General features: G+C 42.2%; 1 protein-coding gene across 1 annotated transcript in view; it reads right to left on the bottom strand.

Moving 5' to 3' along the window:
• Nucleotides 1-27,098, bottom strand: part of LOC119262340 (CD276 antigen-like) — a 31,619-nt gene extending 4,521 nt beyond the window's left edge. The window contains exons 1-3 of the mRNA XM_037533789.1: nucleotides 26,988-27,098; nucleotides 2,779-3,144; nucleotides 2,004-2,258 (exon numbers count right to left, since the gene is read on the bottom strand). Of these exons, the coding sequence (XP_037389686.1) occupies nucleotides 2,004-2,258; nucleotides 2,779-3,144; nucleotides 26,988-27,090 (724 nt within the window). The 5' untranslated portion in view covers nucleotides 27,091-27,098. The remainder of the gene's footprint in view (nucleotides 1-2,003; nucleotides 2,259-2,778; nucleotides 3,145-26,987) is intronic.
• Nucleotides 27,099-27,863: the final 765 nt, after the last annotated feature.

Here is a 27,863-nt window from a genome sequence, read left to right as displayed (position 1 = left end):
AACTTTAAATAAGTTTTTCCAGGTGAAAAGTTTGTATTTGTACCTTTTCATAACCGAATGTTTTAAAACAGAACAGTAAAATAAAAGTCCTGGAGACAAGACTAAAGGTACTGAGCTGTACCCTCGAGGGTCCCGCCTCAGTGACGAGAGGTACTGCCCCAGTGACAGTTTACTACCTTTATTTCTGAGACTCTGTAATTAAGAACAGCTCAGCCTGTTTGCGTTGAAGCCCCTGTAGTTTCTGAATAATAAGCCTTAGTATGTAATAAGCCTGTGATTTTAAGGGGTTATACAGGTTAAACTCTAAAGTAGGCAGTTATTTTGGGTAATATGATGATAAGCAAGTAACTCAATTACACTGAAATGCCCAACAGGTTCTAGATATGAACTGAGTAAGTGTGCGGTGAAAATTGTTATTTTATTAGTTAAAAGATTGTAGATGAATAAAATACAGTCTTAAACAGCATATGGTTGTTTATGATCTATAAACTAAAGTGAATCTGGGCTTTTTTTTTTTTGGCTCTACTAGTTTCATATTGTTATTTTACTCCATATAACTTCCTTGTTACTTGGAGGTGTTTCTTAATTACTTTCCTGCTTAAATGTGACATTACAGTGAAAATGTTTTACTGACCAGCTTATTACTGCAAATAATTATGGGATACTGGTCCACTATAGTCCCCTATAGATCAACTACAGATGTTCAAATTGTTAACAAACTATCAGTTGAAACCCTAAACAGTGGTGGTGTTAGGGTTAGGATTTGGTCCAGGATTAGGTTTTGGGTTGAAGTTAAGGTGAGGGTTAGGATAAGAGCAGGTTTAGAGTCAATGGTCAATTTAGTAGATATGTAGTTGAATGTAACTTGAATGTATATTAAATATTTACAAAGCATTCAAAGTAGACAATCCAAAAAAAGGGTTACTGAGATATTTTGACTATGTAAAAGCTTTATCGGCTTAATATCTAGATGCTGTTAGCCTCTCATTCACCAGCTTCTTATTTGAATTTTTCTGTTCCACCTTAAATGGTGTCTAAGGCACTAGAACTGAGCTAACTGTTGCACAATTTAAGGTGGAATGTGAAAATTCGAACAAGAAGCTGAATACAGCTTCATGACTTTTTAGTGTTTGTCAGTTTCTTGTAGAAGATAAAACATATCAGGAAACCAGCTGGAATGATTATAAACGCAAATAACTCCATTCATCTCCAAATTATTGATGTTCATCTAAAATCCTTACCGTTTCGTTAGTTACTAGCTAGGCGAGATAGTTGTCTGCGTTGCTATGTAACCAACAGTCTGATCTTCAGGGTTAAATGTCAGCAGATTAATTAGCAGTTAATTCAGCCATTTAAGATCATTTATTGTTAAACTGTGTTGAACGGTCAGCAGAGCTTTATTTTACTGTAAAGGAGGATTATTTTATTTTTACCTATAAATTCTGCTGTGGAGCCACAACAGGTGCATATTGTCGACCCCTGCTGTGAGCTAAGGCTACTGTGAGCTAGGCTAGTGTATAGTAGCAGTGGCTAAAAGAAGATTCTTGTGAAGCCATGAATTCTGATCCAAGAACAGCAGAACAGTTGCTAATGCTAAAGCTTCAGCCTTGAGGCTGTCAAGGACACTGCTGCTTGTTAATAATTGTTAGCTGCTGCTTGTTAATTAAATATTTGTTCATTTCTATAAAAACATGATTCAACCACTTAAAATCTCAGGCTTGTTTCATACTAAGCCTTATTAGTCAGTAACTACAAGAATGTAAGTGCAAATTAGCTGAGCTATTCTTAGGTTTTAGAAGTGTGTAATAAAACCAGTGGGCCCTGGCCATTTAAGTGGTTAATAAAACTGTAAAAAAATGTATTTTTTGTCCAGATTCTGGAGATATAGTCTGCACGAACATGCAGACCACTGAACTAGCTAGTCTTAGTCAGTTTACTTCAGTTAATGTAATTATAATCGCTGTATTTGTTCTGTAGACAATATTCAGAGCAGCTTGGCCTACCTTCCACATCAAGGCTGATCATTTCAGACGTGATGTTCTTGTAGTTCCTCAAAGCACAGGAATAATTCCCAGAGTTCCTCACAGTCAGAGCAGGGAGGTGAAGAACAGAGCCTGATTCAGGTAAACACTCTGTATTCTGAAACCACACAAACTGTGGAGAGCTGAGAGTGCAGCTCACAGTGCAAGTCAGATTTACAGAGTCTCCTTCTTTTAGATTCCCATTTACAGACAGTCTGATCATCGACACCTGCACAACTTTTAGAGAGCAAGAAAGAGTCCACATGAGTGTGACATTAAGAGCTTATTACCACATGAAAACACTGCATGTTTGTGAAGATAATAATGCTTTTTCATATGCAGCCACTTTATCAGAAACCCCTCTCTTGTAGCTCTACCTTGTTGGTGTATAGATAGAGACTGTAGATCATCTGTTAATGTACAGTTTGTGTGATTAATAATCAGTTTCTGAACACAGATCCTCTCTTGTCTGGAGGTTTTTTGGGTGGTGCTCCACTCTCAGCCTAGTTGAGTGTCAGTGTTACTGCTGTGCTGTGCTGAGAATGGACCAACACCAAAATAATACCTGGACAATAGCACCCCTGTGGTCAGAAACTGACCAGTGATGAATGGGTAGAGGAGGGGTGATAAACTGTACACCTACATAGTGGTGCTATAAGGTAGGTGTTTCTAATAAAGTGGCCAGAGCGGAAGCACAAAGTAGGTGTTTTTAATACACATTAATAATTTGGAGCTTTATTTTAATCTGAATGCTTACCTGCCACTTTAAGACTCACTCCAGGGTCACCTGTCCATCTTCCATTCTCGACATTAGTTATAAATCTGAATCTATACTCTCCAGAGTGATTGAACTGTACATTACTTATTAATAAAGTACAGTTTGATGTTTTGTCACCAACATACTTAAAGTCTCCTGACGCTGCAGTAGAGTCACTGTTATAAACATACGGTCCGTCATGACACTCTCCTGAATTTGAGTTCATTGAGCACCACAAAACTCTTTCCACCTGCTGCCCTGACTTTGGGTAGAAATAAGTGCAGGAAATGATGACATCAGATCCTCTCACAGCGCAGATCTCAGGCTCAGGATAATTCACATCCCATCCATCATCTGAGAGAACACCTGCAAAATATGAGTGTCATAAAATCTAAGAAATCAGTGAGGACTGAAGAAGAAAAAAAATGTTTTTGAGACTTTTAACTCAAATCTTCTCTCTCACTCTAACAACCTGTCAGATACTTAAAATTATTACTATTACAATTAGTTTTCTTTTTAATCAGTGTTATCTGCCATGCCTCCTGCCAAGGTTACCTCCTCTGTCTGCTCCCTTTCTCCTGCAGAGTCACTTGAGTACATGGACTGACTAGAGGACTCCAACTCCCATGAGTCAGTGGGACATCACATGACTCCCCTACCATCACCAACCACCAACGAACATTCATTCCAGCACTCCTCCTCACTGGAGTTCTAATCTTTCACGCCTGTTTGTCATTTCATGCCATTAGTTAGTTAGAATAAAAGCCCAGGCTTTAGTCCAGTTCTTTGTGAAGCATTGCAAACCCCTTTTGTTGCATAATGAGCTGTGTTTTTTGTGAAAAAAGCCTTTTTTTTGTATGACCTGCCATTTTGTGTTGCCCTTTTGGATTGAATTGCTGTGCATTACTTGCTCTCTTGGTTTTCAATCCTGGACTAGTTTTGTTTTTTCTCTAGATGCCACGCTTGTTTTGGTTATCCTGCCTGTCCTTAACTGTCCTGAGCAGTCAAGAAAACTTAAACCTTCTGTTTTTATCTGCGAGTGTCTGATCTGCACTGACTTTGCAACATTAGATGGATACTCATTGTCCATTTAATCAGCTCCACTTACTATACAGGTGCACTTTGTAGTTCTACAGTTACAGACTGTAGTCCATCTGTTTCTCTGATACTTTTGTTTGCCCCTTTTACCCTGTTCTTCAGTGGTCAGGACCTCCATGGACCTTCACAGAGCAGGTACTATTTGGGTGGTGGGTCATTTTCAGCACTGCAGTAACTCTGATGTGGTGGTGGTGTGTGTTGTGCTGGTGCGAGTGGATCAGACACAGCAGTTCACCTTCATCAGTGGTGACAGGACGGTGTATGCTGGTGGACTATTCTCAGTCCAGCAGTGACACCGAGGTGTTTAAAAACTCCAGCAGCACTCCTGCATCTGATCCACTCATACCAGCACAACACACACTAACACACCACCACCAGTGTTACTGCATTGCTAAGAATGATCCACCACCCAAATAATTTTTCAATAGTTAATTTATAACATATTTTAATAAATATACATATATAGTTTCAGCTCACAGACCAATGTCCTGGCATGGACAAGAATGGAATAGAATTTGCTGGTATAATTCAGAGTTCATTGTTCCATCAATGATGGCAAGCCGTCATGGCCCAGATGCAGCAAACAGGCCCAAACCATGACACTACCACCACCATGTTTCACACATGGGATAAGGCTTTTATGCTGGAATGCAGTGTTCTCCTTTCTCCACACATAACGCTACTCATTTAAACAAAAAAGATCTATTTTGATCTCATCCGTCCACAAAACATTGTTCCAATAGCCTTAGGTTTGTCCATGTGATCTTTAGCAAACTGCAGATGGGCAGCAGTGTTCTTTCTGGGGAGCAGAAGCTTTCTACTTGCAACCCTGCCGTGCACACCTTTGTTGTTCAATGTTTTCCTGAAGGTGAACTCATAAACATTAACAGTAGCTACTGTGAAAAAGGCCTTTAGGTACCCTGGATTCCTTTGTGGCCTCACAGACTATTACACACCATGTTCTTGGTGTGATCTTTGTTGGTTGACCACTCCTGGGTAGCGTAATGAACTTGAATTTCCACCATTTGTACTATAGTCTGTCTGATTGTGGATTGGTGGGGTCCCAACTCTTTATAGATGGTCTTTTAACCTTTTCCAGCCTGACAAGCATCAACAGCTCTTCTTCTGATGTCCTCAGAAATCTCCTTTGTTCGTGTCATGATACACTTTCACAAACGTGTTGTGAAGGTCAGATTGTGACAGATCCCTGTTCTTTACATAAAACAGGTTGGTCACTCACATGACAATCTGAACAAAGAACTCCAAACAGACCAGAAATAAACAAAACTCTTCAAACAATACATACACTTTGAACAGTACATCCAACAAACCATACAAACAAACAAAGACCAGCAAACACAGGGTTTAAATACAAACCAGGACAACAAGGGACAGGTGGGAAACAGGTGGGAACAATCAGGGGTGGAGCCATGAAACTAGACAGCAGGACTGAAAACCAAAACAGAAGCACATGGACAGGACTTGAAAGTAAACAAAACAAGCACATGGACTGGACTGGGAGGGGCCAATCATGACACTTTTATATTGTGTGTAAATTTCATGAAAGAGGGACCAAAATAAATGGCCAAAAATGACTTGAAAAAAAATGCCTGGTTCCATTGACATTGAAATTAATATATGTTTTTTTCCTTCTGTAAAGTTTCCATTTTGGAAAGACGAGGTTTTGTTCCAACAGCAACCATATAAAACTCAGAAGACACAAGTAAGCTCACTGGTGGTTTAACAAATAAAATTCCCTTTAAAATTGTATTAAAATAAAATTCTCCATTCCCAGCACTTGTAGAAACAAAATGAAAAAGACAGGAAAGACTGACTGGCAGGCGAGAGATTTTTTATAAATAAATCAAATATCTATATGTGTGTTGTAGTCATGGCGACCCCTGGTTCCTATCACCACCACTGAACCATTTCACACCAAACCACTCTGAATCACTCTGTTTACATCTCACACACTGATATTATGCATAAAATGTGATAAATTAGTGGCCTCCCCATTATTTTCTGTTCTCTTTCATTTACTGCATAATTTTTTTGTAATTGTTTTGACCACATTTAACAATTTACTTTACATAATTGTTCTAATTTAAGAATCAGAACTTCACCAACAAGTTAACTACACACCTTTATACTTTCAACAACACTTTTAAAGATTGTAACAAGATTATAACAGTCTGGCAAAGAATGCTAGACAATATGCAAATGAGACAAAAACTGCAGTGCATGAGATCTGCTCTCCAGCAGAGAGAGAAAAAGAAAAGCTCGGCCAGAAGAAGAACCGACACACCAGTTTAGCAATACTTTGGTTTCCAACCCAATGAATGTGAAGCTGTACTGAATGTTGCTTAACAGTCTTCTCTCTGTGCTTGTATCTAAGCAGCAACCAGCTCCAGTTACTCAGTTACATGTATTTTCCAGCAAATCTTTCATGGATTTGCACTTTTCTCAGTATTTACAAATAATAATAGTTTTACTTAAGTGCAGTTCACTCACAGTCATAAAGGTACTAACTACTCACTGGGGCAGTTCCCCTCTTGTCACTGGGGTGGGACCCTTAAGGGTACAGCTCAGTACCTTTAGTCCGGGAACATAACTGTACCCTAATCCACTGAAATGATGGTTTCTAAGCTGTACTGACTCCACACACCCCGTCTCATCTCCAGCCTTTTTATTTTACTGTTCAGTTTTAAAACATTCGATCGTGAAAAGGTACAAATATGAACTTTTCACCTGGAAAAACTTGTTTCACCCTTTCTATTCAATTATCAGGGTGGCATGGTGGCACAGAGGCACAGTGGGTAGTGCTGTCGCCTCACAGCAAGAAAGGTCTGGGTTCAATTCCTGGCTGGGTGAGTTTGCGTGTTCTCCCTGTGTCTGTATGGGTTTCCTCTGGGTTATCCGGTTACCTCCCATTCTCCAAAGACATGCAGTAAGACTAACTGGACATTCTAAATTGCCCCTAGGTGTGAATGCGTGTGCGTGTATGTCTGTCTGCCTGCCCTGCGATGGACTGGCGACCCGTCCAGGTTGTATCAGCTGGGATAGGCTCCCGCGACCCAGATAGATGATATGTATTCAATTATCTGTCAAAATGACAATTAAGTATTTTTAATTTTCCAGCATCAGGAAAAAAGCAGAAAACATAAAATGACAATGATATATATAATATCAATAATATAATAATATACAAATACACCCAGCAAAAAAGCTTCTGTATAGTATTGATAAAGGGTTCTTTGACATTTTAGAAGGGTTGTTTAAAGAATCATCATAGAGCAGAACAGTTTAACCATGCATCAAAAGGTCCTCTGAGTGTTCATGGTTCTGTATTTGCACATTGCATTTACTGATGAAGCCTTGAAGAACCATTTTTTGAAGAGTGTTACAGCCATGCAGGACCTGAGCCGCATTCAGCCACAACAAAATGCAGCAAAGCGTTTATTTAAATGGAACTGGTGATGTGTTGAAGACTCTGTTGTATAGCAAGAGCAACTGTGGCCACTGAGAAGGACACTCTGTGTTCTTTTTAAAGAATTTTCTTTTCAAAGAGTTTAAATATGAAAACGTGTCTTTTAACATCTTTAATTCTAGTGTTCATTTTTTCGAATCCATTGTGTGCATTGCCTTTTTAATATGATGGGGTTTATATACACTGCATGTCACTGCTGATTGAGCGACACCTGTGACACATGCAGTACACCAGAGGACAAAGCCTGGTCCAAGCTGGAAACCATAGCAAAACAGTGCACAACAGAGATTAAACGTGCCCCAGGTACATGATAAACACTGTCCCCGTCAGGAAACAAATCAAACAAAGAAGCTGAACAATGGACTCACCACCCCAGAGTTCAGATCTCAATAACAATAAATACACCTGGATATTACAGAAAATGCTAAACCATGGTTCGCAACCCAAATGCCAAGAAGAGCCATTTTGTCCTTTCACCAAAAAATCAAACCACCTTGGGAGTCACCTTGGGAGTTAATGTGCATTTTACCATCTTGGCTGTAAATATGTCTCAGTATGTGCTGATGTGCTGGTAAAGGCTAACAAATCTAATATACATGAAAACACAGACTTACTTTGCTCTGCTTTAATCTTTAGCTCAGCTACAGCCACTTTTCTCACATCTCCAGCAGGAAACTTTTCCACAAACGTAGAACAGTTTCTTGTAAAATGTCTCTCAACATTCAACTTTTTTGCTTCTCATTCGCCAGCTTCTTGTTCAATTGTACCCATTCCACCTTGTTCTGCAGTTACATTCTGGCACCTCAGACACCATTTAAGGTGGAACGAGAAGCTGGAACCTGAGAAACTGACTTCAGCTTCATGACATTTTCATTGTTTTGTCAGTTTCTCATTGCAGATTAAATATATCAGGAAACCAGCTGGAGTGATTATAAACACAAATAAGTTTGTCTCCAAATTATCGATGCTCATTTTAAATCATTCTCTTTGCATTTCATTGGCTACTAGCTAGGCAAGATTGTTGTCTGCGTTGTTATGGTGACCAGCAGTCTGTGCTTCGGGGTTAAAGCCTGAATTAGCAGTTCTACATTAACTCCAATGTTTAAGACCATTTATTGTTAAAACTGTGTTGAACAATTAGCAGAGCTTTATTTAACTGTAAAGGAAATATTTTATTTTTACCTAAAAATCTAATTCTCATGTGGAGACATTTTACATGAAAGTAAAAGAGCCACATGTTGCCGAACTTGGGCTAAACCAACTTCTAAGACTGAACTTTGGAGGTGTGCCTACAGATTCTTTGAGGAACTGAAAGTGAGTCTCGTGAAAAGAATGGAATCTGAAATAAAGGTAAAGAGTGATTCACTGACTGAACACAGCTGAGATTAGATGAAGTAGTTGATTACTGGATTACTGTTGCTCAGATCTCTCACGTTGCCTCAGCAAACTTCACTTCCTGTACAGACTGACACTTGGTGGAGTAAGAAGTTCCTTTAAGGTAAAAATAAACGTTGCTAAAAGTTTACAGACTTTGGTGTGTGGACCCACATTCAATTTGACAGACTTATTACAGTCTAAACAGATGTGTGGAAAGCAGCCTAAACCCATATTCCTATTCTTCTTCCTGTGAAATAATCATTCATGTAAAAGCATGTTTCCAAAAACCAGCTTGAGTAGAAGAACAAAAGTGCTGAGTAACTTGTAGAAGCGCAGTGGAACGTGTTACTCCATCCAGCTTCTATCAGCATAAGAAGTGAAGTCTTTTAGTCTATTCTTCCCTTTTTTACAACTTTTTTACAACAAAGCTTGACATTGTAACAATAACAGAACCCTTCTTGGTGCTATATACAACCATCTAAAGTACAGTCTCCATCCATCTGAAGAACCCTGTCACCATGCAAATAAGGGTTCTTTGAGTGTTCTTGCTTCTATATAGAACCATTTTCTTTACTAAAGAACCCTCTTTTTAAGAGTGGACGCACCTGGGGGCTGTTTAGGTCTTTGCTTCGGCTTTTTAATAATGCTACTTTAAGAAGCTCTTCCACTTTCATTATTCATCATTTGTTATCTGCAATCTTCTCAACCAACGGCAACATCTTTTATAATGACCGTAAATTACATTTACTTTTTTTTGCAGTATTAACATGTAGCAATGAAGAACTTGATTGATTTCTGACCTTAACTAACCACAAACAAGTGTCTGAACACTTGTTTCCCCTCACTGTACTGTATCAGTATCACCAGTTAAATACACTTTAAGGGGTTAAAAAGGTTCTTCACACTTGCTCACACCTTCTTTCATTGTTTTTATCTCAGATTAACTAAGTGACTCTACCCACTTCTGCATGTAAGAAACTAAAAGAGCAGCAATAATTCCTACCGGTCAGTGTGAGCAGAGTCAGAACCAAAAGGTGCAGCATCTTCATCTCTCCTCTGGAGCGCGAGCCACTTTTCAACATGTGGTGAAGGTTCTGTGAGCGCTTGCGTCTGCTTATCTCTGTGGGAAATTAAAGTGCTGGTTCTTACAAAAAAAACTGCTTCTAAAGAAGAACAAACCCAAACACCACAGCTGTTCCCTCCCCTTCACACTTTAGAATCAATGATGCAGACAGCAAAACTACCACAACATTTTATGCTTATATCTAAACTGTGCTCTATGGCCACATCTGGGGCCGTATTGCAGAAACTTCTTAAGTCAGTATCACAGAAACATTCTAATTAAACTAAACCTCCCTAAATACTGTCCTAAGTTTAGGATAAACTTTCTGTTTAAGGTCCGTTTCTATGGTTTTTAGGCAGCTGTGTCAGGCAGCATAGCTCACTACCAGCATAATGAGCTACATTTATTTCTACTGTAAAATGCTGCTTTCACTGTAAGATGCTTTTCTTTTCTAAATCTGCGTTTTAAAAATCTCAAACGCTGCAGACTTGAACTCAGCTATCCCTCTTATTACCTTTGTGTGTTAATGCTGATGATGAAATATTACAGTGATGATGGTAAATAATGAGGAGAAAGAGCTGAACGTCTGCCTGTTTATTAGGAGGAATAATGTTAGCGTGCTCAGCTAAAGCATTTGGGAAATGGAGACTGAAACTGGGGACACTCTGATAAACACCACAGAGTGCAGCCACCATATTCTTAACTTCAAGTTTAGCACATTTTAGTTTTTTTAAACTTTTTTACACCAGTCTGGCTAACTAACTTGATTATCCTAATTATGTGTTCATGTTTCAGTTGTGTTTGTGGTCGTTTGCTAGGTAATAGACATGACAGTTGATTGTCCACTTTAATGAAGTGGGATTAAGATTTCCTAACTTGGGGGCACAGTGGAGCAGGCAATGAGTAGGATGTGTAGAACATGGCTCCTGCTTACTTACTCCTGCTTACTCCTTACTTCAATTACTTCTTTATTTTATTGCACATTATTTTCATAAGTACGGAATAAGTTGTACGTCATTGCATGTAAGAACACCTCAAAGCTAGTCAGAGTTATAAATATTACACCTATGGCCGCCAGTCTCCGTAAATACAAGTATAAAGGGACCACAAGTAGCAGGCCTAAAACGCCAGTATCGCTAAAAGTGTGTGAGTCAGCAGTGGACACTGCGGCCCTGAGAACAGACGTCCTTGCCTCATTGAAAATGGACATCTCTGCAATTATCAAGTCAGAGCTAAAGAGTGCACTTGCTGAAGAATTCAGCTCTCTGTGAGCTGAAAGAAATTAAGGCCAAAATTGTAAACAACACAGCGGCTATTTGTACTGGAATGGACCCCATGAAGCACACCGTCAGCGACAAGGAAGAGGGCCTGTCTTCATGGTCAGTGAGGTAATTGAGCTGCGGACTACAGTGGCGGGGCTCAAAACCGAAATGGCTGAACTGAAGGAGAAGTGCGAGGATTTGGAAGGGAGAATGCGAAGATGCAATATCTGTATCGTGGGGATCGCGGAAGAATCCGGCTCATACTCAACTACAGTCTCTAATCTTCTGAAAGAAGTGTTGCATCTGGAAAAAGACATTCGTGTCGACTGCTTGCACAGTGGTCTAACTCTCGGAAAGCCGAACGGGAAAGCACGTGTTGTTATCGCCAATCTCCATTACTACCAGGACTGTGTCACGATTGGCCCCTCCTAGTCTTGTCCATGTGTTCATGTTCTGGTTTAGCCCATGTGCATTTGTTTTGGTTTAGCCCCCTCGTTTCATGACTCCGCCCCTGATTGTGTCCACCTGTTTTCCACCTGTCCCTCATTTTCCATGTGTATTTAAGCCCTGTGTTTGCCCCTTGTCTTTGCTGATCTTTGTTTGCTGTTTGTTTGAATTTCTTTGCTGTGTTGGTGTTATCTGCATTGTTGTGTGTTGGCTTGGTGTGTTGTGTCTTGTTATTTGTTTGTTTGTGATGTTATTCTGGTTTTTGTCATGTCTGCCCCCCCGATCTATCCGTATTGGCTCTATGACCATGGACTGTCTCGACTCTGATTTTGGATTTGCCCATGATAAAAGTCACTTATCTCTGCACGTGCGTCCGCCTCCTCGCTCCCTGTGACAGACTGTATTCATGTGCTGCGCCGAGTTCGGGAGAGCGGACCACTTCGCTACAAGGGAGAACCGATAGCTGTGTTGTTATGCGTTGCTTAAATATACTCTATTACCCAGAAGGCAGTGGGACCATAGAGGCTGACGGGCAGTTGTTTTAGTTCAGTAAAGTTACAGATAAACCCACTCTGACCGTGTGTGTCTATTCATTAATGCACTACACGGCATAACATAGTGTCAGATGGTGAAAATCTTTGAAAGTAAGTAGGGAAGATGAGTTTCGGTGACGAGTGAGCGAGTTTGAGCTGTGAGGTTGTGTCTACGAGCCTAGAAGTGAAATGTAGAATGATAACGACGGAGGAGAACGGCAGCAGCATTAGCAGTGAGGAAAGCACGGAAGAACTCGCCAAACACGAAGAAGGAGTGGTGCCAGAGTCACAATCACCGCAGCAGAATTCGTCGGCTGGAAGGACAGAAAGAAGACCCGCAGTCATGGATAAGTTCACCTTCACCCTTGCAGTTTAGTGGAAATCTCGCAGATAATTGGAAAAGGTTCAAGCAGAGATTTGAAATGTATCTAGCTGCTAGTGGAGCAGGCAAGGGGACGAGAAATTGCAAGCTCAAATCTTTCTAAACGTAATTGGGGAAGACACGTTGGACATTTATAACAGTTTCCAAACTGCACCCGCTGATCTGAAACTACCTACACTGTTTGTGCCTACAAAAAACATAATGTTTGAGAGATACAAGTTCTTTTCCTGTGACCAAAAGCCTGGCAATGCTTTCGATCTGTACTGAGTAACTTGTAGAAGCGCAGTGGAACGTCTTACTCCATCCAGCTTCTATCAGCATAAGAAGTGAATTCTTTTAGTCTATTCTTCCCTTTTTTACAACTTTTTTACAACAAAGCTTGACATTGTAACAATAACAGAACCCTTCTTGGTGCTATATACATACCATCTAAATATATACCATCTAAAGTACAGTCTCCATCCATCTGAAGAACCCTGTCACCATGCAAATAAGGGTTCTTTGAGTGTTCTTGCTTCTATATAGAACCATTTTCTTTACTAAAGAACCTTCTTTTTTAAGAGTGGACGCACCGGGGGGATGTTTAGGTCTTTGCTTTGGCTTTTTAATAATGCTACTTTAAGAAGCTCTTCCACTTTCATTATTCATCATTTGTTACGTGCAATCTTCTCAACCAACGGCAACATCTTTTATAATGACCGTAAATTACATTTACTTTTTTTGCAGTATTAACATGTAGCAATGAAGAACTTGATTGATTTCTGACCTTAACTAACCACAAACAAGTGTCTGAACACTTGTTTCCCCTCACTGTACTGTATCAGTATCACCAGTTAAAAATACTTTAAGGGGTTAAAAAGGTTCTTCACACTTGCTCACACCTTCTTTCATTGTTTTTATCTCAGATTAACTAAGTGACTCTACCCACTTCTGCATGTAAGAAACTAAAAGAGTAGCAATAATTCCTACCGGTCAGTGTGAGCAGAGTCAGAACCAAAAGGTGCAGCATCTTCATCTCTCCTCTGGAGCGCGAGCCACTTTTCAACATGTGGTGAAGGTTTTGTGAGCGCTCGCATCTGCTTATCTCTGTGGGAAATTAAAGTGCTGGTTCTTACAAAAAAAACTGCTTCTAAAGAAGAACAAACCCAAACACCACAGCTGTTCCCTCCCCTTCACACTTTAGAATCAATGATGCAGACAGCAAAACTACCACAACATTTTATGCTTATATCTAAACTGTGCTCTATGGCCACATCTGGGGCCGTATTGCAGAAACTTCTTAAGTCAGTATCACAGAAACATTCTAATTAAACTAAACCTCCCTAAATACTGTCCTAAGTTTAGGATAAACTTTCTGTTTAAGGTCCGTTTCTATGGTTTTTAGGCAGCTGTGTCAGGCAGCATAGCTCACTACCAGCATAATGAGCTACATTTATTTCTACTGTAAAATGCTGCTTTCACTGTAAGATGCTTTTCTTTTCTAAATCTGCGTTTTAAAAATCTCAAACGCTGCAGACTTGAACTCAGCTATCCCTCTTATTACCTTTGTGTGTTAATGTTGATGATGAAATATTACAGTGATGATGGTAAATAATGAGGAGAAAGAGCTGAACGTCTGCCTGTTTATTAGGAGGAATAATGTTAGCATGCTCAGCTAAAGCATTTGGGAAATGGAGACTGAAACTGGGGACACTCTGATAAACACCACAGAGTGCAGCCACCATATTCTTAACTTCAAGTTTAGCACATTTTAGTTTTTTTAAACTTTTTTACACCAGTCTGGCTAACTAACTTGATTATCCTAATTATGTGTTCATGTTTCAGTTGTGTTTATGGTCGTTTGCTAGGTAATAGACATGACAGTTGATTGTCCACTTTAATGAAGTGGGATTAAGATTTCCTAACTTGGGGGCACAGTGGAGCAGGCAATGAGTAGGCTGTGTAGAACATGGCTCCTGCTTACTTACTCCTGCTTACTCCTTACTTCAATTACTTCTTTATTTTATTGCACATTATTTTCATAAGTACGGAATAAGTTGCACGTCATTGCATGTAAGAACACCTCAAAGCTAGTCAGAGTTATAAATATTACACCTATGGCCGCCAGTCTCCGTAAATACAAGTATAACGGGACCACAAGTAGCAGGCCTAAAACGCCAGTATCGCTAAAAGTGTGTGAGTCAGCAGTGGACACCGCAGCCCTGAGAACAGACGTCCTTGCCTCATTGAAAATGGACATCTCTGCAATTATCAAGTCAGAGCTAAAGAGTGCACTTGCTGAAGAATTCAGCTCTCTGTGAGCTGAAAGAAATTAAGGCCAAAATTGTAAACAACACAGCGGCTATTTGTACTGGAATGGACCCCATGAAGCACACCGTCAGCGACAAGGAAGAGGGCCTGTCTTCATGGTCAGTGAGGTAATTGAGCTGCGGACTACAGTGGCGGGGCTCAAAACCGAAATGGCTGAACTGAAGGAGAAGTGCGAGGATTTGGAAGGGAGAATGCGAAGATGCAATATCTGTATCGTGGGGATCGCGGAAGAATCCGGCTCATACTCAACTACAGTCTCTAATCTTCTGAAGAAGTGTTGCATCTGGAAAAAGACATTCGTGTCGACTGCTTGCACAGTGGTCTAACTCTCGGAAAGCCGAACGGGAAAGCACGTGTTGTTATCGCCAATCTCCATTACTACCAGGACTGTGTCACGATTGGCCCCTCCTAGTCTTGTCCATGTGTTCATGTTCTGGTTTAGCCCATGTGCATTTGTTTTGGTTTAGCCCCCTCGTTTCATGACTCCGCCCCTGATTGTGTCCACCTGTTTTCCACCTGTCCCTCATTTTCCATGTGTATTTAAGCCCTGTGTTTGCCCTTTGTTTGCTGTTTGTTTGAATTTCTTTGCTGTGTTGGTGTTATCTGCATTGTTGTGTGTTGGCTTGGTGTGTTGTGTCTTGTTATTTGTTTGTTTGTGATGTTATTCTGGTTTTTGTCATGTCTGCCCCCCCGATCTATCCGTATTGGCTCTATGACCATGGACTGTCTCGACTCTGATTTTGGATTTGCCCATGATAAAAGTCACTTATCTCTGCACGTGCATCCGCCTCCTCGCTCCCTGTGACAGACTGTATTCATGTGCTGCGCCGAGTTCGGGAGAGCGGACCACTTCGCTACAAGGGAGAACCGATAGCTGTGTTGTTATGCGTTGCTTAAATATACTCCATTACCCAGAAGGCAGGGGGACCATAGAGGCTGACGGGCAGTTGTTTTAGTTCAGTAAAGTTACAGATAAACCCACTCTGACCGTGTGTGTCTATTCATTAATGCACTACACGGCATAACATAGTGTCAGATGGTGAAAATCTTTGAAAGTAAGTAGGGAAGATGAGTTTCGGTGACGAGTGAGCGAGTTTGAGCTGTGAGGTTGTGTCTACGAGCCTAGAAGTGAAATGTAGAATGATAACGACGGAGGAGAACGGCAGCAGCATTAGCAGTGAGGAAAGCACGGAAGAACTCGCCAAACACGAAGAAGCAGTGGTGCCAGAGTCACAATCACCGCAGCAGAATTCGTCGGCTGGAAGGACAGAAAGAAGACCCGCAGTCATGGATAAGTTCACCTTCACCCTTGCAGTTTAGTGGAAATCTCGCAGATAATTGGAAAAGGTTCAAGCAGAGATTTGAAATGTATCTAGCTGCTAGTGGAGCAGGCAAGGGGACGAGAAATTGCAAGCTCAAATCTTTCTAAACGTAATTGGGGAAGACACGTTGGACATTTATAACAGTTTCCAAACTGCACCCGCTGATCTGAAACTACCTACACTGTTTGTGCCTACAAAAAACATAATGTTTGAGAGATACAAGTTCTTTTCCTGTGACCAAAAGCCTGGCAATGCTTTCGATCTGTACCTGGCAGAACTGTATAATTTTAGCAAGACATGCGAGTTCGGTGAACTGAGAGATTCACTAATAAAGGGCCGCATAGTTTGTGGAATTGCAGACAATGGCCTGAGAGAGAGATTGCTAAGAGAGAAAGATTTGACTATGGATAAGGCAGTAGACCTGTTCAGGGCATCAGAGAGCTCACGAGTCAAGGAACTAAGTCAAAGAACTGGCCAAAACAGAAATAACGGTGCATGCAGTAAGAACAAAGGAGCAGCATAAGAAACGCCAATGTAAACAAAATAAAGACAAAATGGTGGATGGCACTTGTAAGAAATGTTGAGGCAGTCACAACATGTCCAGCTTATGGAAAACGTGTAATAATTGTGGAAAAAGAAACCATTATGCGAAATGCTGCACGGCTGAGACAAAGAAAAAAGTGCATACACTGGACGAGGAACCAGATGAGTTTTTCGTAGATGTGGTACAGGCATCCCATGCTGAAAAAGAAGAATGGGTTGTTCGAGTGACTGTAAATGAGACAACAATACCGTTTAAGTTGGATACGGGGACACAGGTAAACTTGTTGTCATTTGCTGATTACAAAACGCTGAAAATAAAAAGCAAGATACATCCAGTGAAATTGAAAGTGACAGGTTACGCCGGAGAAAGTGTACCAGTTAAAGGCAGCTGTATAGTTATATTCAAACACAAAGGCCAGATGTTAAAGGCGCAGTTGTTGATTGTTGAAAAGGAAGTGCAACCAATACTAGGTGTAACTGCATGTGAGAAACTCAATCTCGTAAAGAGAGTGTTTATGGTGGCTTCACAGACAGCAGACAAAAAGAACACAGACAACGGTCAAGACACTTGAGTTCAAGGATGTTTTTGAGGGACTAGGCTACTTACCAGGTGAACACAAAATACATGTGGACGAAACAGTTGCACCAGTAGTTCACGCATGCCGAAAAGTTCCATTTGCACTGAGAGAAAAACTGAAGGAAGAATTAGGAAGAATGGAAAAGCTGAAGGTCATACAGAAAATCAATGAACTGACAGACTGGGTGAGTTCCATTGTCATCGTACAAAAGAAAAATGGTGCATTACGCATATGTCTGGATCCCAGAGATTTGAAAAAAGCAGTCAAAAGAGAGCATTTCAAGTTGCCAACCCATGAGGAGATTATGTCTCAGTTTGCAGGAGCCAAGTGGTTCAGTAAACTTGAAGCGTCTTTTGGGTTCTGGCAGATGAAGCTTGACGACGCTAGTTCAAGACTCTGTACTTTCAACACGCCAGAAGGAAGATACCGATTCGTCCGTCTTCCATATGGAATCCTATCTGCTCCAGAGGTCTATCACAAGACTATTCACACCACATTCGAGCACATTCCAGGAGTCACAACCATGATGGATGACGTGATAGTGTGGGGATCCACAAGAGAGGAACATGACACAAGGCTACGACAAGTGCTTGAGTGGACACGAAGTGTCAACCTGAAGCTAAACAGAGACAAATGTGAATTCGCAGTCAAGTCACTGACGTTCATCGGAGATGTTGTGTCTGAGAAAGGGGTGAGTCCTGACCCAAGAAAGACGTCAGCCATAGTCAATTTGGAGAGGCCCCAGAACAAGGATGAGGTGAGGCGGTTCTTAGGGATGGTCACATACCTAGCTAAGTTCATACCCCAGCTGTCTGCCATTACGGCTCCACTCAGGATGCTGCTAGAGCAGAAAAATGAGTGGATGTGGCTACGACAGCAAGAGGAGTGTTTTCAGAACCTGAAAAAGATACTCATCTCAGAGCCAGTGCTTAGGTTCTATGATCCCAAACGAGAGACAAGAATCTCAGCTGATGCTTCTCAAGATGGCTTAGGAGCCGTCCTTCTACAGTTGCACCAGGAAACATGGCAACCTGTGGCCTATGCGTCGAGGGCCCTCACCAGCGCTGAGGTCAATTATGCGCAAATTGAGAAGGAATTGCTGGCCACCACGTATGCATGCGAACATTTCCACCAGTATGTATATGGGCAGACTTTAGAAGCAGAGACAGACCATAAACCATTGGTCGCCATCATGTCCAAGCCTTTGACTGACTGTCCACTGAGAATACAGCGTATGTTAATACGACTGCAGAAATACGATGTGAAATTGACATATACACCAGGAAAATACATGTATGCAGCTGATACACTGTCACGGCCTGTTGACAAACATGAGAAACCAGACAAGGAAAAATGTGCTGACATACAGGCATATGTTGACATGATCATGACATCACTTCCTGTGTCACGTGAAAGAACTGGAACAACTTAAACAAGAAACTGAAAAGCATGAGACATTGACAGAACTCAAGAGGATGATCAAACAAGGCTGGCCTGAGCACAAGAGCGACTGTCCACAGTGAGTTCAAGATTACTGTACCTGCAAAACAGAGCTGACAGTGGTCGACAACATTGTGTTCAAGGGCAACAAGTTTGTAATTCCGTCTTCAATGCGCAAAGACATGCTCAGGAAGATACATGAAGGGAACCTGGGGGAAGAAAAGTGTAAACGCAGAGCTCATGAAGTCATGTATTGGTCGAGAATGAACCAAGACATAAGCCTGACCACAGCCTCATGCGAAGTATGCTTGACTTACAGATCCAAGCAGCAGGCAGAACCACTTATGTCTTACCCTGTGCCAGGTAGACCATTCTACAGAGTAGGAGCAGATCTGTGCCAATGCCATGGAAAGAGCCATATAGTGGTGACAGATTACTTCTCAAACTACCCTGAGGTCGCAACCTTGCAAACAACATCTAGCAAGGCAGTCATTGCATTCCTGAAGACTGTATTTGCAAGACATGGAGTCCCATGTGAACTGATATCGCATAATGGTCCACAATTCGCAAGCAGTGAATTTGCTGACTTTGCAAAAGAATGGGGTTTTCAGCACATAACATCTAGCCCACATTATCCTAGGTCCAATGGCCTTGCAGAGAGCTCAGTCAAAGTTGTCAAAGGTCTCATGAAGAAAGCGCACAATGGAAAAGAAGACTTTCATCACAGCCTGATGATCTACAGAAGTGCGCCACTGCAGAACGGCCTGTCCCCAGCCCAAATGCTAATGGGACGACGATTGAGAACCAATCTGCCAATGCATGAGAATCTCTTGACACCCAAAGGAGCACACAAGATCAAAATTGACAAAGAAAAAGACAAAGAGAGACAAAAACTGCAACACGACAAAAGAGCAAGGAAACTGCGCGTATTAAGGCCTGGAGAACAAGTCAGGATCAGAGATCATGTGACAGGCATCTGGAATCTGCGGGGTTCAGTGCAAAAAGAGGTGGCACCACGCTCTTATGAAGTTCAGACGGAGCATGGAGGGTCTCTGAGAAGAAAGCGCATGGTTCAGCCTCTTAAGAGACTCATTGAATGTTGCTGAACACTAGAGACTGTAAATTTGTTGTGTGTGAAGAGAAAAAAAAATTCATAATGTGATGTTGTGAATGTTTAAAACAGAGCATTTAGAGTAAGTTAATGCAAGGTACATTAGGTCTTAGACATAGTCATAGTCTTAGTTAGGGTAAAGTTAATCTCTTTTCAAAAGGGGGGAGATGTTTTTTGTTATGCGTTGCTTAAATATACTCCATTACCCAGAACTCAGAGGGGACTATAGAGGCTGACGGGCAGTTGTTTTAGTTCAGTAAAGTTACAGATAAACCCACGCTGACCGTGTGTGTCTATTCATTAATGCACTACACGGCATAACAATAGCCATCTTCCCAGACTATACCACAAAGTTCTAGCATGAGGCTGGCATGATGTTCGCTATGGCATAATATTCCCGGCTCGGCTCCGCATTTCATTCAACGGGGACATGAAGGAATTTCTGGATCCTGAAAAGCCGATGACCTACGTGAAAGGCATCACTGCAATTTGACTCATTTTGTTCTGAATGCCTCAGTTCATGCGTTTTCTATTTCAGTCAGCGATGATCATACGGACTACATTCTACAGCCTATGATGTAGCCCTTGCATATTTCATTGACTCCAACAAACGCTAAGATGCGCCTTTCTACCTCCGGGCTCTTCTTGTTTCTTTGATTGTAGAGGGTTTGGCAGGAGCCAACAGGCTTGTCACTGAGTCGTTCCCCATTGCTAAGACGTCATGTGTGAACTTTATTGTGAGGGGTGTGATAGTCACCATGTTCTTTTGGTTAACAGGATTGGGGACCTATCAGACCTGTACTTACAACTGTTTATTTTGCTAACTTACTATCTCTTTTTTCTTTATGTGCTTTTGATTCTATTATTTGGTTCAATGGGTCAGAACTGTGATTATGTTATTCCTTATTATGCCCAATGGAAGATACAAATAGCTTAAGAAGACCTAAAGGTTGCTTGGTTAACTTTATAAGCTGGAATGTTAAGTCTCTAAAGAATCGATTAGGAGTATGCAAAGCAGTAGATCTCCTGGGCCAGATGGCTATCCCTCTGAGTTCTTTAAAGCATTTTCAGAACAACTTGCTCCACTCCTTTTATCTGTATTTCAGGAATCGCTTGCCTCTCAGTCCCTCCCCCCTACTGTGCGTGAAGCAACCATTTTGCTTATATTAAAGAAGGACAAAAATCCTCTTCAATGCAGTTCATATCGTCCAATATCACTCTTGAATACAGACGTAAAGATTCTTGCAAAACTTTTAGCCCTCCGTCTTGAACAGCCTCTACCCTCCATTATCTCTACAGACCAAACAGATTTTATGAAGAATAGATATTCTTTCTTTAAAAGCAGGCGTCTTCTTAATATTCTTTATGACCCCTCTCCATCCGCCACCCGAGATTTTACTATCACTCGATGCCGAAAAAGCTTTCGACAGGGTGGAGTGGGGTTATCTTTATTGTACGCTCGAGAAGATTGGTTTCGGACCAAAATATATATCCTGTATTAAGACAATATATTCTTCATTATTCTATGGCTGTGGTACGCACGAATAAAAACCTGTCTGCTCACTTTCATCTACAACGAGGCACGCAACAAGGTTGTCCATTATCCCCCTTATTGTTCAATATAGCTATCGAACCATTAGTGTTAGCCCTGCGTCAGGATATTCTTATAAAAGTATTTATCATGGGAACCAGGAGCATAAATTATCACTTTATGCTGACGATTTATTACTTTACATCTCTGATCCTATGGAGAGCCTTCCTAGGTTGTTAGATTTATTTGGTGAATTTGGGAAAATATCGGGCTACAAGATAAATCTTTCTAAAAGTGAACTGATGCCAGTTAATGCCACTGCCAAGGGCTTTCGCTACAGCTTAACCCCTTTCAAAATTAGTAAAGAGATGTTTAGGTACTTGGGAATATGGATTACACACAACTACAAAGATCTCTGTAAATTAAACTTTCTTCCCATGATATCCTGCTTAAAACAAGATTTCAAACATTGGGATTTGCTACCCCTCTCTTTATGTGGAAGGATCAATACAGTTTAAGATTTTTTAAGAAGTTTTATATTTATTTCAGAACCTTCCTATTTTCTTAACCAGTTCTTTCTTTAGATATTTGGATGCGCTAATTTCAGACTTCATATGGAATAAAAGACTCCACGTATACAGAAGTGTATATTGCCAAAATCTCGATCCCAGGATGGTATGGCGCTCCCCAATTTTCGATTTTATTAATGGGCAGCCAATATTAGAAATTTGCTGTACTGGATGGAGAGTATAGAGGAGTCTCACACCCCTAAGCGGGTGATCTTAGAAAATTCATCCTGTAACTCCACCTCCTTGTCAGCACTATTATGCTCCAGGCTCCCATGGGAAAAGCCTATCTCCTATTACAGCAAGAATCCCATTGTTATACAATCAGTTAAAATTTGGAACCAGTTTAAACAGGCTTTCGCTCTTTTCTGTGCCTCAGTTCATACTCCAATATTTTAAAAAATCATATGTTTACCCCCTCAATAGTAGATGGAGTATTTAATAACTGGTCTAGGAATGGAATTTCATCAATACAGAATCTATCCATCCATCCATCCATCCATCATCTTCCGCTTCTCCGGGGTTCGGGTCGCGGGGGCAGCATCCTGAGCAATGAAGCCCAGACCTCCCTTTCCCCAGCCACTTCCACTAGCTCCCTGGGAGGGATTCCGAGGCGCTCCCAGGCCAGCTGGGCGATATAGTCACGCCAGCGTGTCCTGGGTCTTCCCCGGGGTCTCCTCCCCGGTGGACTTGCCTGTGACACCTCCCAAGGGAGGCGTCCAGGAGGCATCCTAACAAGATGCCCGAACCACCTCAACTGGCTCCTCTCGACGTGAAGAAGCAGCGGCTCTACTCCGAGTCCCTCCCGGATGACCGAACTTCTCACCCTATCTCTAAGGGAGAGTCCAGCCACCCTGCGGAGGAAACTCATTTCAGCCGCTTGTATTCGCGATCTCGTTCTTTCAGTCATTACCCAAAGCTCATGACCATAGGTGAGGGTGGGAACGTAGATCGACCAGTAAATCGAGAGCCTTACCTTATAGCTCAGCTCTTTCTTTACCACAACAGACCGGTAAAGAGCCCGCATCACTGCTGACCCAGCACCAATCCGCCTGTCAATCTCCCGCTCCCTTGTACCATCACTCGTGAACAAGACCCCGAGATACTTAAACTCCTCCACTTGAGGCAAGAGCTCATCCCCGACCCAGAGAGGGCTCTCCACCCTTTCCCGCGTGAGAACCATGGCCTCGGATTTGGAGGTACTGATCCTCATCCCGGCCGCTTCACACTCGGCTGCAAACCGATCCAGTGAAAGCTGAAGTTCACGGCCTGATGTCCCCAATAGGACCACATCATCTGCAAACAGCAGCGATGTGACCCTGAGGTCACCAAACCGGACACCCTCCATCCCCTGACTGCGCCTAGAAATTCTATCCATAAAAATTATGAATAGAATCGGTGACAAAGGGCAGCCCTGACGGAGTCCAACTCTCACTGGGAAAAAGTCTGACTTACTGCCGGCCATGCGAACCAAACTCCTGCTTTGTTTGTACAGGGCCTGAATGGCTCGTAGCAAAGAGCCATGTACCCCGTACTCCCGAAGCACCTCCCACAGAATACCCCAGGGAACACAGTCGAATGCCTTCTCCAAATCCACAAAGCACATGTGGACTGGTTGGGCAAACTCCCATGAACCCTCCAGAATCCTGGAGAGGGTAAAGAGTTGGTCCAGTGTTCCACGACCAGGACGGAACCCGCACTGCTCCTCCTGAATCCGAGGTTCGACTATAAGCCGGACTCTCTTCTCCAGTACCCCTGCATAGACCTTACCAGGGAGGCTGAGGTGTGTGATTCCCCTGTAGTTGGAACACACCCTCCGGTCCCCTTTTTTAAAAAGAGGCACCACCACCCCAGTCTGCCAATCCGGTGGCACCACCCCCGATGTCCACGCAATGTTGAAAAGGCGTGTCAGCCAAGACAGCCCCACAACATCCAGAGCCTTGAGGAACTCGGGACGGATCTCATCCACCCCTGCAGCCCTGCCGCCAAGGAGCTTTTTAACTACCTTAGTGACTTCGGCCTCAGTAATGGACAAGCCTATTCCCGTGTCCTCAGACTCTGCCTCCTCACTGGAGAACGTGTTGGTGGGATTGAGAAGGTCCTCAAAGTATTCCTTCCACCGCCCAATGACGTCTTCAGTCGAAGTCAGCAGCACACCATCTCCACTATATACAGTGCTAGTGGCACACTGCTTTCCCCTTCTGATTCGCCTGACGGTTTGCCAGAATCTTTTCGGAGCCGACTTAAAGTCACTTTCCAAGGCCTCACCGAACTCTTCCCACACCCGGGTTTTTGCCTTGGCAACGACTGAAGCCGCAGATCGCTTGGCCTGTCGATACATGACAGCTGCCTCTGGTGTCCTACAGGCCAACCATGTCCGGTAGGACTCCTTCTTCAGCTTGACGGCATCTCTCACCTGGGGTGTCCACCACCGGGTTCGAGGATTACCGCCGCGACAGGCACCAACTACCTTGCGACCACAGCTACAGTCAGCCGCTTCAACAATGGAGGAGCGGAACATGGCCCATTCTGAGTCAATGTCCCCCACCTCCCCCGATATCTGGTTCTGACGGAGGTGCGAGTTGAAGATCAATCTGACAGGTTCTTCTGCCAGACGTTCCCAGCAAACCCTCACTATACGTTTGGGTTTGCCTGGTCTGACTGGCATCTTCCCCCACCACCTGAACCGACTCACCACCAGGTGGTGATCAGTTGACAGCTCAGCTCCTCTCTTTACCCGAGTGTCCAATACACATGGCCGCAAGTCCGCTGACACGACTACAAAGTCAATCATTGAACTGCGGCCTAGGGTGTCCTGGTGCCATGTGCACTTATGGACATCCTTGTGTTCAAACATGGTGTTCGTTATGGACAAACTGTGGTTTGCACAGAAGTCCAAAAACTGAACACCACTCGGGTTCAGATCAGATAGGCCATTCCTCCCAATCACACCCCTCCAGGTCTTACTGTCGTTGCCCACGTGAGCGTTGAAGTCCCCCAGTAGGACAATCGAGTCTCCAGGAGGAGCACTTTCAAGCACCCCTCCCAAGGACTCTATGAAGGCTGGGTATTCTGAACTGCTGTTCGGTGCATAAGCACAGACAACAGTCAGGACCCGTTCCCCAACCCGAAGGCGTAGGGAAGCTACCCTCTCGTCCACCGGGGAAAACCCCAACATGTACAGAATCTATATATATATATAAATAAACATTTTGGATCCTTTGAACAGCTGGTGAATAAATTTAATATCCCTAGGACACATTTTTTCAGTTATTTACAGCTGCGAAGCTTTGTAACATCATTCTTTGATTGCTTTCCCTCGAACCCTCCTATTTCCCTAGTAGACCTCATTTTAAAACTTGGGATCTTCACCTTTCCACCTGCCTCCCTCTGATTCACACACATGTATTCCGTCTTGTCTCTACTGACCTTCATTCCTCTCCTCTCCAGTGCAAACCTCCACCTCTCCAGATTCTCTTCCACCTGCTCTCTACTCTCACCACAGATTACAATGTCATCTGCAAACATCATGGTCCATGGAGCCTCCTGCCTGACCTCATCTGACAACCTGTCCATCACCATTGCAAACAAGAAGGGGCTCAAAGCTGATCCCTGATGTAACCCTACCTTCACCTTGAAACCATTTGTCACTCCAACTGCACACCTCACCACTGTCTCACTATTCTCATACATGTCCTGCACCACCCTAACATACTTTTCAGCTACACCTGACTTCCCCATACAGTACCACAGTTCCTCTCTTGGCACCCTATCATATGCCTTCTCTAGATCCACAAAGACACAATGTAGCTCCTTCTGACCTTCTCTGTACTTCTCTACCAACACTCTCAACGCAAAAATTGCATCTGTGGTACTCTTTCTGGGCATGGAACCAAACTGCTGCTCACTGATCTGAACCTCTCACCTTAGCCTTGCTTCAACAACGCTTTCCCATACCTTCAGATAAGATAAGATAAGATAATCCTTTATTAGTCCCACAGCAGGGAAATTCACAGTATTACAGCAGCAGCAGAGTAACAGGAGTAAGGCACTCAGTAATAGAAACGGGAAACAGTATAAACCTTATCAACATTATAAATAATAAAAATTTAAGCTAAATCTCTAGACTATTTACAACAAAATAAGGATAATAATAAAATAAAATAAGAGTTGCATAGGAATCTGTATTGCACTTAGCATATTGCACAATGAAAAATGTTCGCATTCTGAATGTAAGTGTATATTGTATGTGGTCTACTGGGAGCAGTGCTGGTTGTACAGTCTCACAGCAGCAGGAAGGAAGGACCTGCGATAGTGCTCCTTCACACACTTGGGGTGAAGGAGCCGGTCACTGAAGGAACTGCCCAGTGCTGCCAGAGTCTCACACATGGGGTGGGAGTAGTTCTCCAGCATGGATGCTAGCTCCACAGGTATGTCATCTGGACCAACTGCCTTTCCATTCTTCATCCTTTTTAAAGCTGCCCTCACTTCAACCTTACTAATTCTCTGCACTTCCTGATCCACTACCTCTCCCCCGGTTGTCCTCCTCTCTCTCTCGTTTTCCACATTCATTCGTTCTTCAAAGTACTCCTTCCATCTACTCAACACTCTCTGTTCACTCACTAATACATTTCCCTCTCTTTATCAGCCTAACCTGCTGTACATCCTTTCCAGCTCTATCTCTCTGTTTAGCCAAACGATACAAGTCCTTTACTCCTTCTTTACTGTCCTACAGGAACAGTGAAAGTGCAAATAAACACTGCGGCGACAATCTTGACCACTGGAATTCTCCCTTTTGCCCAATGTTAATAACAGAACATCACAATAGTATTGATAAAAGTGTAACTGTAATGTGAAACTCTTCTGTGTTCAGCCGTCTTTAAGGACTCTCATTCGTTTTATTCCACTTTTATCAAACACCTACTATAGTAGCATTCATCATAATACTAACAACTAAAAGTAAAACTACACTAAAGATAAACTAAAAGTCATTTTTCAGAAAATAAAAACAAACCTAGAACTATTCATACACCCTTAAAACTACCTCAAACTAAGTAGAATCAAAACTCAAAATGAAAAAAATCCTAAAAACAAAAAGTAATGAAAATGTCAAAGCTATAATGAATGTAGGAAACTAAAGGGGCAGCAATAATTCCTACCGGTCAGTGTGAGCAGAGTCAGAACCAGAAGCTGTAGCGTTTTCATCTCTCTTCTGGAGCGCATGCCACTTCTCAGAAGGCAGTGCAGGTTCTGTGAGAACATGTGCTCAGTGTGGGGTCTTGTACTGACAGTGAGAACTAAAAGAGCTTCTCTTTATAGAACAATAAAACAAACCATGTCTTAAGAAGGAAGTCCACAAACCCGAATACCACAAATGTACATTCCCAGCATTAGAACGAGAGGCGGAGTACAGTATCTCTACTTTAACTCAAGTACGTGGTTTGTGTACTTTGTCCACCACAGGATAATTCACTCACATCCTCAGAAGACACGAACTTCACCAAGTTTAGACTGAGTTCACTTTGAATTCTCTTTCAATTGTGAGATTCATTTGCTTGGGGAAGGGGTACGAACAACAACCCACGCTATTAAATGTTTTTCATGCAATTACACATTTCCACCAAAGAGGTCTCCAAATCCCCAAATCGTGCAGTTGTAAGTAAGGTGAACCACTTTGTTTGTTGCTTAAAAATGTAGGAAATGACTTTAGAGCAGATACCTCAACTGAACCAATGATGGAACAAACATATATTTATTTTATGTATTTTATGCAATTTTAAGAATGTAAATTATTACATTCTTAGTTTCCTTTTAAAATAATTTTGAAGTATTTTAGTCCAAATGTATAGCATAAAGTTACAACATACATTTTGTTTTATTTTTACACTCCTGTGGCCCAAAAAAATGGGCCAAGCCCAAAATATAATGGTATTAACTGATGGTTTTGGTTGTTCAAAGTCCTGATTTAAACCCTATAGAGAATGCTTGGTTAAACACAAACCAGCTTTGCAATGTTTTTCAGCTGTATAAAGCCA

Source organism: Pygocentrus nattereri, chromosome 24 (assembly GCF_015220715.1).
Source record: "Pygocentrus nattereri isolate fPygNat1 chromosome 24, fPygNat1.pri, whole genome shotgun sequence".
Lineage (NCBI taxonomy): Eukaryota > Metazoa > Chordata > Actinopteri > Characiformes > Serrasalmidae > Pygocentrus > Pygocentrus nattereri.
This window is presented reverse-complemented; position numbering and strand designations above follow the sequence as displayed.